Source organism: Letharia columbiana, assembly GCF_014066305.1.
Source record: "Letharia columbiana isolate WasteWater2 chromosome Unknown Sc0000034_s0, whole genome shotgun sequence".
Classification (NCBI taxonomy): Eukaryota; Fungi; Ascomycota; class Lecanoromycetes; order Lecanorales; family Parmeliaceae; genus Letharia; species Letharia columbiana.
In genome coordinates, this window is record NW_023501077.1 from 245,368 (window position 1) to 259,102 (window position 13,735).

Sequence of the window (13,735 nt, forward strand, 5' to 3'; positions counted from 1 at the left end):
CATTCAATGCCTTCCACAGCCTGTCTCTGCTTGTATTTGATGTGATGACCAAGTGATGCTCTAGGTCAAGGTCGCCGTACAGCTAGCTCGTGAACGAAGTCCACGGATTATATAGATAAAACTTAATGTGATTCCGAGGCTGTCAAGTCTCCTTAACATTTTCTTGGTCCCCTCCCCTTGTCCCCTCAGCCATTTCCTTCGCATTCTGAATCTCCCACTCAAACTCTTTCAGAGCTCTGAGTTCAGAGCCGATGAACAGGCCTCCAATCAGGCCGTCTAATACACCTGCTCCGAAGCCAAGGGTGCTAAGGAGGATCAGAAGAAATGCTACAAAAGGGCGTGGCGACCACCAGACGGCAGTGAAGCAGCCAACGGCAACAACGATAGAGACCCCGAAATTCGAGAGGCGGAAGTGGCGCTGATGGCGCTCACGGCGGGCGTAAGTTTCGATCATAGAAAGGATTATGTCGTACGTTGGAATGGACAGAGAATCAATGTCTATCTGTTGAGATGTATAAAACCCAGAACCCGCGTGGCTAGTACTGAGAGAAAGGTCTGCTGGTTGTTCCCGTCGTGAAAGAGTAGCCTCAACAGAGAAGTGGTCACTCAGTGAGCAGCCGATCAGAGGATGACGGTCGGTCATGCCAACCTTGATGTCTTGAACGTGCCATTTGTTATTACTGGGCGAACGTAGATAGTCACTATCGCCAATGAATATATAATCAAGTCGTTTCGCTCGTGGATCTTGAGTAGTATCATTGACGATAATGTTATCACCTCTGTATTGCCTTTTCTGCAGCTCTTTGCTCCACCGCCATGTATTGAGAACACTATCGCAAGTGGCCCCATTCTCGGACAGGTTGTAATTGGCGGTTGGAATCCCGCGTCCTCTCCTCCGTTCGAGATTGTCATTTGCGGACCCGATTGAAGATTCTGGGTGCAATACTCTCCAAGCATCTCGAACGGAACCATAACCACTGATCAGCTGATGGGCAAACGAGAGAGGCACCATGTTGAAATCTCCTAGTCCCAATACTAAATGACCTCTTTCCGCAGCACCGCGCATAAGCTTCGCGACCTCCCAGGCCTGGGCTGTGCGGTGACATAGATAAGAATCATTTGGTTCACTCTCGTAAGGTGCATGCAGATGTGTGCAAAAAACTTCTGCTACGTCTTCCAGACGAGGACCTAATCTGATTCTGGCACACGCAACTCCTTTGCCAACGAACCAATCCCCGCGGAAAAATGCGGTAGGACGTCCATTCAGAGGATATCGAACCATACTCGATTCCTCGATTGGCCATTTCGACAGAATGGCAAGGCCGCCACCGAATATGCCACTGTAATAATATTTGCCATACGGGAGAATATGCTTGGTCTGCGTTCGAATACTTTGATAGTCTTCTTGGGTCCAGCATTCTTGCAAACCAACAATCTCGGGGATTGGGCTGGCAAGAGCAAGCCTTCGTCCAATTTCGGCCAGTCGTTCCCTGCGATAGTGGGAGATGTACTTGAGGCCCAAACAGTTGTAGGAGATGACATTCAATGTATTTGGAGCCTCAGAGAAAGCAGCCATAATTGCTGAAGGCCGCTTGGCTTTCTCTTCTGCTCTTAGGGGTTGTTCGGGATATAATGGATGAATGTCACAGACTCACGAACCAAATCTCGATGAGTAACATGATCAAAACGAAGGGAGAAGATTGGCAATAACGTGCGATTCTCCAAATGCTCTTGATACTTCTCGTGGACCAGCCTCAGTTTGTAGTAGATCAGGTTGGAAATGGTCTTTGGTCTCTGGTCTCTGCGCGGGACAGTTAGGGCTGACAAAACAGTAGCCTGCTCAAAGGAACGAGAGAATACGGCGAACGCAGTGAATATATATCATTATTACCATGATTACTACTGTGAATACATTACACCACAGGTATGTAAGATGAAGAGAGGGAAAAATCCGTAATTTTCATCCTGTTCCTTCTTTGATACGCGTTTACCGACGCGGGAGGCGCGCTACTTTCACGCTTTTGAGACTTGGAACTTTGGATGTTGCCATGTTGGGGAATTGATCCAGAGGTGAAGTCACATACTCAATAGACTCATTGGCTTCCAAAAAAGCCAATCATGCCGTCCACTCGCTATTCCAAAAGACGTCGCGTTAGCAGCCCGGCCAAGGAAGAACCACCGGCGTATAACAGTTCCCCAGACGAATTGGCCGCCAGTTCGGATCATGAGAAATATCACTCTCATCGGGCGCCATCCAAACCTCTGCGAGAAGGCAGAGGGAGAAAACGAAGCTACGCGGACATCTATTCGGCTAATTCTACTGCGGTTGCCTCTGAAGACAGCCACAGCGAGCTGGCCGGCCCTCCTCGTGCGTCTGAGGAAATTCCAAACGTTTTAATTACTGCTGCTGCGTCTGGTGAGGACAGCCCTGACGAGCTAGATCACACGACACCTACCTTCTTTCGCCGTCCTTTCCGTGCCAGCTTCAGCAAAGAGTCAAGACGGCCGCATGAGAAGTTTACCAGCCAAAGCCCTAGCCCTCCACCGTACTCCAGACTCAGCTCACCAATCGCCACACCTCGCACTCCTCTCATTCGCCCGCCACAATATGAACCATACAAGGAGAAGCTGGTACTGAAGGGGCACCGAAAAGGCGTAGCTGCGGTTCGATTCTCTCCTGATGGACGTTTGATAGCAAGCTGCTGTAAGCTCAAAAGTCTACCAGTCTATTTCATCAGCTCCAGCTGACCCTACCAGCGGCTGACGCAACCATCAGGATCTGGGAAACCGCCGCGGGCAAACATCTGCACACTTTAGAAGGCCATCTCGCCGGCATCTCGACCATAGCCTGGTCTCCAGATAGCAAGACGCTTGCATCGGGCTCCGACGACAAGTCCATACGATTATGGGATGTTTCTACTGTAAGACCGTGAATTTAGTACCATTGCTCTCTATCAGAAATATTGACTCGCTGCACAGGGCAAAGCACACCCTCATCTCCTGCTTTCCCATTCCTCCTACATCTACGCTCTCTCTTTCTCCCCACGCGGCAACATGCTTGCCTCGGGCAGCTACGACGAAGCTTTATTCCTCTGGGACGTACGAACCACGCGTCTCATGCGCTCTTTACCTGCGCATTCTGACCCCATCGGCGGCGTTGACTTTGTCCGCGACGGTACGCTCATAGTTTCCTGCGCCGGAGATGGATTGATCAGAGTGTGGGATACAGCTACAGGACAGTGTCTCAGGACGCTCGTGCACGAGGACAACGCCGCAGTTACGGGCGTCAGGTTCAGCCCGAATGGCAAGTTCGTTCTAGCCTGGACCTTAGATGGTTGTGTCCGACTCTGGAACTACGTTGAAGGTCGTTGTGTTAAAACCTACCAAGGTCACACAAATTCGAAGTACAGCATTGGCGGCGCATTTGGCGTTTATGGCGGCGAGGACGGCGTGGAGCAAAGAGCTTGTGTTGTGAGCGGAAGCGAAGACGGAAATATACTTTGTTGGGATGTACAGAGTAAAGACACTCTGCAGATAATCAAAGGGCACCAGGGGGTGGTGCTTGGGGTGGACGCCCTGAACAAAGAAGGACTGATAGTGAGTGGAGGTATTGATAAGACCGTGAGAGTTTGGGAGAGGGTTAGAGAAGGCGCTGGGGACTCTGCAGATCCAGTGGATGCTGCGATTGGCGATCTCAAGGTATGTGAACAAGAGGCAGCTGGGATGGCATGAAGATGGAAAGTTTGAGTGGAATATTATTGGACGAGGTTGGATCAAGTATTGCTCTAGAGAATCTCGCATGACATTTTCGCTGTGCCTTTGGTGAAAAGGCCAGACAACTGGAGGATACTCTCCGTCATTTGAACGGTATCCTGTGTTGTAAAAGATGCAAAGTGTGCTCGTCGTACAAGAAACACGGTGGGAACAATCTGCTTATCGGGTGATGTTACATTCGGACCACCACGTTTGAAGCTTGCTTCTGCTTCTGGGGGCAAACAGGATGGCGGTTTCGGTAGCAGCAGAGGAAATACGGGGGTGTGTTGAATGGTGGGGAGGCCTGATCTCTACACAACAGGTGATGATTCTGTAGTTGTGCGGCTTGCACGGCTGAGTGTGCAATTCTCTTTTTATTGCTTCGGATTCACATTTGTTTGACAGGCATCATGCACGCGTCTCTCCTTTAGAGTATACACAACAAAAACCCATTCATACAAGAAATTGCTTCCCTTCGTCTGCGAACACTCCAAACCGCCTCTAACCAAACCGCCGACAGGCACGTCCTGGATGCTTTATAATTGATCAGCTCGACATGTAAGTCGAATCCGTCCCCACCTCAACAACGCTACTGGGGCTGTTCAATCCGTTCCAGGCGTAACGATCCACGCCGTTGGATGGATCATCTAGCCACTCAAGAAAGGTAGTGAGCGTGTCGGGAGCCGCGTCTTCAGGACCTCCTTCCGTGATCCAGAGCTCAGCAATGCCGTATTGCTTCCGGAGCCTCTGGTACTCAGCCACCGTAGCTGCGAGACTTTGAGGATTGTCCGAGCCATTCAATCCTTCCTGGGTGCCCGGTCCATACCAGTGACAACAGATGGCATCGAAGCTGTTCGAAGGGAACTGTGCTAAGAAACTTGCCATATAGTCACTACCGATACCGGACGAGCCAATATTGTTCTGAGTGCATGGTGTTGTCACTTTGGTGCCCCCCGTTCTCAATGGTGCAATGTGTGCAGTGTGAGCAGCAGCTGCTTCTTGGTAGGTTAGACATGAGCCTCCACCGTCACATCTTTCTGGCTCATTGAAAGCTATGACCCATGGTGTTATGGCGTTGGTTAGCCAGGCGGCTAGATGGGTTGCGTCCGTGCCCCACAGTTGGGCAGCGTATTCGACTTTGCCGCCTCCCCTCGCCGGTCCAGAGCCTGTGGCCGGTGAGGAGTCCCAGTTGGTCATCCAACCACAGGCGTCATTGACAGCGGCGTTGGCTTGGGCAAGGGATTCGTCCGGGGACAATTGCTTATTATTGTAGCTGTAAAGGAGACCGCGAGCTTTGACACCGGTGCTGCCGGTGCTGCCAGTGCCAGTAGAAGGTGAGCTGGCAGGGGCGGACGGGACGGTAGAGACTGAAGAGGATGAAGCAGGAGCCGGTGCAGCAGGAACGGAGGGGGCGGTGGAGACGGAAGAGGACGAAGGAGGTGAAGCAGGAGCCGGTACAGGAGGAACATGAGAGTTTGCGGCAGGTGGATGATAGTCTGCTTTTATGGCCACTGAGGACGAAGTGGTCGCTGCGATCCCGGCCTCGACACGGGTTGCGGGAACAAAGACCTGGCCGTCCGATGCTTCTTGTACTATTTTAGGGCTAGCGGAAGAACTGGCCGAAGACGATGATGGAGGGGTGGGCGCGACATAACTTGTCAAAAGGCTGCCCGAGCCAGTGGGTCCAATTGGGATGCTGCTGTTGTACATGGGGTAAGGTACGACTGACGATTGGACTGGGGCGGAAGATTGGGGGGATTCAATCGGACTCGGGCTCGGGCTGGCTTGAACTGTGACAGTGACCGTGTTGGCCGTCGTGACGGTGACTGTGGCAGGTCCACATGGATTTCCAGCCTGGCCAGGTCCACCTGGTGCACCAGATGGAGATCCTGCAGAGCCAGATTGTCCAGAGCCTCCGGCAGCTCCAGTCGTAGCTGGGGACTGGCCTGCTACAGGGGCGGAACTAGTCAATGGTACAGGGATGAGGTTGATGGTTGATTTGATGGTCACCATACCCGTGCCAGTAGCCGTGGCACCACCAGCTGTCGAATTTCCAGCTGGGAAAGGAGCACCTCCGGAGCCCTTGGGAGGGAAAGGAGCTTGACCAGACTGGAATGGTCCACCAGTCGGAAGGGGCCAGCCGCCTGGAGGCTTGCTTCCTTTATGAGGTCCGTGATACATGGAGCCATGCTGTGGAATAGCCAGAACGGCAGGAAGAAGAGCGGCCAGAAGGGCGATATTTAGGACTGCCATGGCGACAGATGATCGGATTGCGCGTATTTGTGATTTGATTGAGAGGCAAGTTTGAAGAGATTTGGGAATCGATATTTGCTGACGGAGTATTTGTGTTGTTGATTTGGAACACTATTGAAGCCGACCAGGGCTGTAAAGAGCGTGTGATGGTCAACGATGGACCGAATGAATGTAACGAGCGAGTGCTCTATCAACGAGTGACTATGTGATAAGAATGTCAAGGACAGCGACAGCGTGGTGAAGGAAGAAGGAAGAAAGAAAGAAAGAAAGAAAGAAGAAAGGAAAGAAGGAAAAGCAGCCTTTTTTTTTTCAGGGGAGGGAACTTTACAAGCTAACTGTATGCTGGGGGGGACTGGGGATCAGCCAATCTCCGGGCTTTAATTAGCACTTGCTGGTCCGTCCTGTATTTACTGTACAGTACTAGCAGATCCATGCAGAGCATGGCATATCTACTTAAAGAATTGCGGGGCCATATGCAATAGTAATGCAGGTACCGTACCCTAATCTCTCTCCGTCGGAAACCCTTGCTAGATGTCTTCATTATTGATTAAGTATTTATTATGGTGAAACAGGGAGGGCGAATCAGACAGAAGCTAGAAGCGACATTATTTCATTCGCTGAGGCGTAAGGTAAGGTATTGATTGCGTCAAGACCTTAGACCAGGCAGACAATCAAGGTCTCCTCCTCTGGAAGAATGAGAGGATGAGAGAATGAGAGAATGAGAGAATGAGAGAAGTGTATACTTACTGACGATGATGCCGAAGGAAAGAGAGCCCCGAGCTTGCCGGGATGGTCCCTCGGTCTCAACTCTCAGGGGAAGGTACATCATACTTTACAGTAAGGTACATGTAAAGTACGAATTGAAGTACTTGAAGGCAGGATCCCCCGATCTATCCGGAGCTACACAGAAGCTAAGGTTTCACGACAACCTACCGTAAATACAAGCTACTTTAGAGTAAAGCTCTAGAGGTAAAGTACCGTATCTCAAGAGAAATCACACATCTCGCGGCGGCAACAGTAGCAATCATTTATCGAGCTATCACAAAAACAAATATACCTATCATCTTTTCATACATGTAGCTTGGAGACCCCCCCCCCCAAAAGCAGGCGCAGAGCGTCAGAACGTCCGGCCTCTCATTCGGCTAGATCCTGTCTGGGGCCAAATTAATGTCATCCTTCCAGCTATCGGGTCATCATCTCATCTTTTATATAGAATGCCTAGTCACTGTAACCTACTTCGCCTGTTTTCCAATTTGCGGCGAGGAGATCAAGTCATCAATGGTCCATTGACCCTTTCACGGCGAAGCCTTCTTTGATGCTGCGCCGAAGGGAGTGCTTCTCCAGGTTTCAGAACGGCCACAATGATCCCAGGAGTCGGTGCCAGAATATAGCCATTTCAATGCTCGAACTCAAAGGATTTGCTTCCCCCTATCGAGTCCAATCGACAAAAATACTTCCGGGACCAGACCTGTTTATGTCTGTCACCTCGATAGAACAAGTCTGTAGGCGAAAGCAGTCACGGAGACCCTCGTCCACCGGGGTAGTTCAAGGAATGCCTTCAATGCCTTCATACCTTTTTTCCCTCTTTATCTTGGTTGGAAGACCCCGGCTTCCCGGCTTCGTAGTTGCAACGCAATTAAAATTCAGCCTTCATTTGGTATTCGTTCCCTTTGACTTGCTACTTGCTACTTGCTCTCTCCTTTCCTCCTCTCCATCACCTTCAGCACGTCCGCCGCGCTGTTGACATCGCCCTTCCTTTTCTTGCCTCCCCTTTTTCTCCTTTCCTTGCCCTCGCCTCCTCCTTCGACCTCGCCTCCATCTCCATCCCATACACTCAGCTTCACCCTCCTATCTTCCCCATCCTCGGCATCCCCAAAACGGCTACTACCAAACTCCATGTCCATATCATCAGCATCACGATCGTGGGACTCCAGCATTTTTTTGCGTCGCGCGATTTTGGCGGCTTCCTCTTCGTTGCCCGATTCCGAGGTCGAAAATGGATGTATGGCAGAAGCTTTTTTCAGCGCAGCGAGGATTGTGGCGTCAGCGAGCGGATCCTGCCCTCGGTCATCCGTTCCATCTTTATCTTCCTCAGTATCACCAAAGTAATTCCGTTTTCGCCGCAGTGGAGATTGTTGCTGAGGCATGGGGGGTGGGGGCATGGCGGACGATGTCTCGGATTCTGACGCTTTGGGGGGCTGTTTCGAAGGGCCAGCTACAGAAGCGGCTTCGCCTTCCCCGTCACTATCGTTAGAATAATCGTCATCGCCCTCAACGCCTCCCAGAGGATTGTAATCGACGCCTACGCCCTCGAAGATGTCCCCTTGGTCTTCGTCTCCAGCGGCTACGGGGGGTGCTCTGGCCGTAACCTGCATACCAAGCGGTTTTGCGTCTTTGTCTGGCATCAACAAGCCATCATTCTCATCAACCTTCGCTTTTTTCACCTTCCTCTTCACTCGACCATCCTCACCAATGGTGATCAAGATTTCTCGGCCTCGTTCATCTTTCTCAATCCTGGACCTCTCTTTCTTCTCACCAACCTTGAGAAATCTAGGTCCCAAAGCCGGCTTCTGTGCTTGCTTCGCGCTCTCAGCTGCTGCAAGTCTGGACTCCTTGAGCTCTTTCAGTATGTCATCTCGTGTTCGCTTTTGGCCTGCAACAGGAGCGTGCCGGGCCATCTCTCCCTTTTTCAAACTCTGCTCTCTCGCTATTGGTTGGATTGCCTTTTCTTCAAGTTTCTCAAATTCGTCATCAACATCAGCCTCGGGCGGGGTTTGCCGGTTTTCGTCGTGATCTTCGTCTGCCTTCGTGGAATTTCCTATGTCCGCAATGACATCTTCTCCTCTTCTGACCCTTTCCAAAAGCTTATAATCTAGTCCCTTCACCAAATGCACATCCTTCACATCACCGCCCACAATCTCGTCCCTGAGAGCTTCAAAGGTCGCCAGATCCATCTGGCCCAGCTTGACCATGGCTTCCAGAGCTTTAACACGCGTAGCCTTGTCATCCTCCTCACCCGAAGTCCGAAGCTGTGTACGATCTTGGTAGCCTGAGTGCAGCTTGGTACCTTTGGGTGCCGCAGAGGAACGGAATTTCTTCGTGCTGGAAGGGTTCATTTCGGCATTGCGTTCGGCCAGCTGGCGCGCAAAATCATTTCCCGATAAGCCTATTACTGAGCGCCTGATCTAGGTCAGTACCGCTCGTAGATAAACAACCCAGTGAGATGAGATGGTGGGCTGGGATTACAGTACGGTGTCATGGGTATGTTAGATCGCATGCGAGAACCGAGGGCTGGAGTCGCACCTCCGCCCTTCAAGTTGGACCCCATGGAATGTTCCTTGGTCTTGGGAGCTGTGGGTGTGTCCAGCACCAGTCGGCGGAATTGGGTGTTATTCATGATTTTGTAGTCGAGTGATTGCAGACTAAAAGTTATTGTGTGACTGAAGGGCTGTCGTTATGTTCTAATCTCGATTCTAATGAGGAAATACGAGTCTTGCTCTCAGAGAGGCATCGCTAGTCTCATGAATGCAACGATGTTAGAAACAATGTGAAGCCTTTGACATTCTGACGGTACGAGGGCACGAGGGGGAGCTAGTGCGGGAACTCCCGAGCTATACCCGAGGCGCTCGCTGCGCTTCACCAACGGCAACAGTGATCTTCTCAATGAATTGTAATCCGGTTCTACACTGGCGGTCTCTCTACTGTCTTAAGCTGTGCTGATATCATTGGGGTAGCTCTCTGTTAAAGCAAAGGATTGGCCTGCATCGGCTGTGGTTCGTGGATTGGCAGCCATGGTCGAACCAAGCAACTCAGTGCCTGCACAGCTGGTATGTCCACCATCCTTAGATAACAATCTCACGCGTCTGATAGCATGCAGCTGCGTCATGTTCATCTGGTTTCGAGCAACCCTTACCCCAAATTACCCCAGGTGCACCTCGACATTGCTGTTGAGTACCTGATCCAAGCTCCAAGGATCGTTAGAGAGGTTGCTCCAATGAGTTGGATGTACTTAGATTGCCCACCAGATGGAGAGGTTATGCTCGTCTGGCAGCCAAGTCAATTGAGGACTCAAGCGGCGAGCGATGGATTTGTATGGGCAGACGCGGAGTCGGCGTTCAGTTCTGAAATGAGGGGATACGTATGTTTTGGCAATGTAATGATGCGACTCCTGTGTTGACCATCTGTAATTAGACAGTGGAGATGTACATTCACAGAAGCGGATACCGCCCGAACCTCGAATCGCTCGCAACCCACTGTCGGCGCCGATTTCGATTAACGCCGTCCCAAAACCCAGATCCCAGCGTGCCACCACCCGACCAGTCATTATGGATCTGGCATTACTCTCAAACGGAACCCCAGCATCGCTTCCCGGCGCACCAAATCCGAGTGAGTGAACAGGTGCGCCAGTCGTTGGCTGAGCGCGCGAATCTCCAAAAATTCGGACAGCTGGTGCGCAAAGAATTCATGCTGCGTGATAGCGCGAACTGGCCTACCGTCAATCTTCCTGGCACTCACAATTCCTTGTATCCGCAGCAAGCCTCGGGTTATCCAGGCGATGTGATCTCGCACATAAGCCGAAGCCAACAACAACAACAACAACAACAACAACAACAACAACAGCAACAGCAACAGCAACAGCAACAGCAACAGCAACAGCAACAGCAACAGCAACAGCAACAGCAACAGCAACAGCAACAGCAACAGCAACAGCAACAGCAACAGCAACAGCAACAGCAACAGCAACAGCAACAACAACAACAACAGCAACAGCAACAGCAACAGCAACAGCAACAGCAACAGCAACAGCAACAGCAACAGCAACAGCAACAACAACAACAACAACAACAGCAGCAACAACAACAACAACAACAACAAGCCTACATACAGCAGCAGCAGCAGCAAGCGAATGCAACCCAACACGGGGTTGGACCTTCACCAGCAAAGCGTCCGCGCCACGGGGGACCCGGCCATGTACACGGATCAACTACAGCTATTCCAACCCCCGTTGTAGCACAAGATACCACATATGATGAGGAAGAGGGGACTTCCGGGGGGGATTATATGGATTTTCTCACTCCCAGAGATATCAGCCTTCATCGTTATAGACAGCATCATGAATGGCTTGAAGAGATCTTGAACTCTCCATACGATACATCGCAGATTATACCAGGCCAGCTTGGCCTCGGTAGGAAAGGCGAACTCGAGTCCCTCACTAGAGACTTCTTCGATGCTCCTATCGAGGCGACCCCAAGAGAAACCTTTCCCAAATCAAAAGGAGAGTCTCCCGTGGAGAATTCGGCCACTCCACGTGTTGGCAGGCTTGAGTCCGGGAAAGCAGAAGATTTTACGAAGCGGGCTACTGAGAAGATAGCTGAAATCAATGCAGAGATGGAAAAGCTGAAGCGTCAACATGCAAGACGGATGGCAAAGCTCAACAAGGGCCGTGCCTTCAAAGAGGCTGAGCAGAATCTCAGAGTCTCTACCCTCGAGATGATCAACTCTGAGGCCACCAAAGGCGATGCCGTGCAGCAACACCGAGTAGACGAACTTGCCGGAGGATTAGAAGCTCAGGTAGGAAAGAGTATTAGGTTAGTCAAAGACGTCGAATGCATAGACAAAGGCGGTCTCGAAGAGAAGTCTCAGGCCGAGGACGCCAAAGACCAGGACTACGATATGATTGATGCGTTTGGAAGTCGTGACGGCGCAACAGCTTCAGCGACTCCGTATCCAGAGTCGAGGAGCCCGGGTTTGGCTATTCCCATGGAGTCTGCAGACAGCACATCTAATGTTGTCCATAAAAATGCACCAATAGCGGAGACTTTGAATGAAGGAGACGTCAAGATGGACGAAGTACAAAACACATCTGAATCTAAAGACACAACGGCGGAAGATTGGGTCATGGTGAACAAAGAGAACAACTCTACAGTCGGAGAAGACGTGCCCGAGATTGAAAGCTTTCGAGACAATTTAACCATGCCGCCAAGCACAGGCGGACCAACCCCGAACGACAATGCTACCGGCGATAGTGTCTCGGGTTTTGAGCAAGGTGCAGGGGAGGACGCTGGAGAGAACTTTGATGCCAATGATTTCGGCGAGGGTATTGACTTTGGTGATTTGGATACTGCAGGAGAAGAGTTGTCCGGTTACAGTCCAGGAATGGAGAACCCAGGGCTTGACGACCGAGGCGATTTGACAAGTGAGGGCGCTTTTGGAGATTCATTCCAAGTTATGGACGAAGGTGCCGGGCAAGAAGATAAGACTCCTGGGGTTTGATTTGTTCACATCGTGTCGTGTCTCGGAAAACTTCCTTACGACAGTATCTTTTACTATGTTCCTCCACAACGTCCTCCTATACTATTTGCGCGCGGTAGGGACAGCCCTGATCATGAGACCCAAAAGATTCATAGAGAACATGCGGCTATGTATGATGGATGCGTATAGATGAGGAGAGCGTCATTATGATTTGGAATGCCTGCGCTTTTCTCTCGTCCAGGTCCTTCACTGACTCTAACCCATTGAAAGGCAGTCAGAATTTCAGTAAGAATTGACATTCCGTGGCAGGAGTTCGGCCGGCTTTCTTCCCCGTCTGAGATTGGTAGCAGTCTTAAGCTGAAAGAAAAACTTTCATCTCCAGGAATTCAGTCACCCCGCACGCAGCCATCGCCTCGGCTGTGCATCATCCAAGATATTCTTCTGCTTTGTAGTCATCAAGGTAATGCACAACGGGCCGTTTCGATTGAAAATGTAGATGACTCTCAACCATGTCAGCCGGCAACCCCGAACTTCGTCTCCACAGCAAATTTAGAGATTCATCATGCTTCTCCGTCATTGTCTACATGCACGTGCATCCGAAAGTCGAAGCACGGAGGTGTCCAATAAACTCTCAACGCATCGAAACAGTTTCGAAATCCTGGAGTGTCTCCGTCTGGTTTCGGACTAGGAACGCATTGTCGACAAAGCGGACCCAGTCAAATCATCCATAGGCTCGCACACTGTATCCATGCGTTTCTCGTCCGACACTCAGCGGAATGCCGGCTTCATAGTTGCAGTAAAGATTTGAATAACAACGCTGCTGCTTGGAATCATGATATTGCGAACAATACGGGAGTTGAAAGGTATGTGAGAGACAATCTCCATCGCAAGGATGTGTCCAGCGAATAAATGCCGAGTTTGAAAGTCTCGATCATGAGCTGCGCGATCACAGAAGCGAAGAACTTCCCCAACCGGGGAGATTGCACTACGCATACGAACATCAGCAACGGAGGCTGAGACACCAACGAAAAGGAGACTGTGTTCGTCACCAAACCCCTGTTCGATGCGTTCCCTCATATACATCCTCAATCCACTCCCTGTTCAACGCTTCGTATCTGTCTCGTAGACCCCCCAAGCCGACGGAATGCTCGTCTCGCGAAGAACACATCCATAGACCCCAGCACCCTTCCCGACTCCTAAACTGGTAAAAAGATCATTATCCACCTCGTAGACCTATGCCGGTCCTAATGCCTATCCTATCTCCTCCACCGCATCGTAGTCCTTTCTCGGATCCCGGTCGTTGTCGCCGGCCTATACGGCGCGCGCGCATACGTCCTAGTGACCGTGGTCCTCTGCCGCGGGGCTGGATGCCGATGATGAGTCTCGACAACACGGATGGCTGGATAAGATGTGGTGGTGTGCCTACGGCGAGGCGACAGGACGGGCATACACATGATTGGAGTGGAGAAGGTTTGAG

At 51.0% G+C, this 13,735-nt stretch overlaps 5 protein-coding genes across 5 annotated transcripts; 2 read left to right on the plus strand and 3 right to left on the minus strand.

Annotated features, from left to right (window-relative positions):
- Positions 1-142: 142 nt before the first annotated feature.
- HO173_008765 (uncharacterized protein) lies at positions 143-1,576 on the minus strand (the record flags this gene model as incomplete). The annotated part of the gene is made up of 1 exon (XM_037310661.1): positions 143-1,576. One exon carries the CDS (start codon positions 1,574-1,576, stop codon positions 143-145), a length of 1,434 nt encoding a protein of 477 aa, XP_037162431.1.
- Positions 1,577-2,118: 542 nt separating this feature from the next.
- On the plus strand, positions 2,119-3,732 carry HO173_008766 (uncharacterized protein; the record flags this gene model as incomplete). Its single annotated transcript, XM_037310662.1, has 3 exons — positions 2,119-2,704; positions 2,758-2,921; positions 2,980-3,732. The coding sequence occupies 3 exons, from the start codon at positions 2,119-2,121 to the stop codon at positions 3,730-3,732; spliced, it is 1,503 nt and encodes a 500-aa protein (XP_037162432.1).
- A 567-nt stretch (positions 3,733-4,299) lies between these two features.
- HO173_008767 (uncharacterized protein) lies at positions 4,300-6,006 on the minus strand (the record flags this gene model as incomplete). Its single annotated transcript, XM_037310663.1, has 1 exon — positions 4,300-6,006. One exon carries the CDS (start codon positions 6,004-6,006, stop codon positions 4,300-4,302), a length of 1,707 nt encoding a protein of 568 aa, XP_037162433.1.
- A 1,685-nt stretch (positions 6,007-7,691) lies between these two features.
- HO173_008768 (uncharacterized protein) lies at positions 7,692-9,403 on the minus strand (the record flags this gene model as incomplete). Its single annotated transcript, XM_037310664.1, has 2 exons — positions 7,692-9,186; positions 9,258-9,403. The coding sequence occupies 2 exons, from the start codon at positions 9,401-9,403 to the stop codon at positions 7,692-7,694; spliced, it is 1,641 nt and encodes a 546-aa protein (XP_037162434.1).
- A 394-nt stretch (positions 9,404-9,797) lies between these two features.
- On the plus strand, positions 9,798-12,279 carry HO173_008769 (uncharacterized protein; the record flags this gene model as incomplete). Its single annotated transcript, XM_037310665.1, has 3 exons — positions 9,798-9,833; positions 9,884-10,144; positions 10,198-12,279. 3 exons carry the CDS (start codon positions 9,798-9,800, stop codon positions 12,277-12,279), a joined length of 2,379 nt encoding a protein of 792 aa, XP_037162435.1.
- Positions 12,280-13,735: the final 1,456 nt, after the last annotated feature.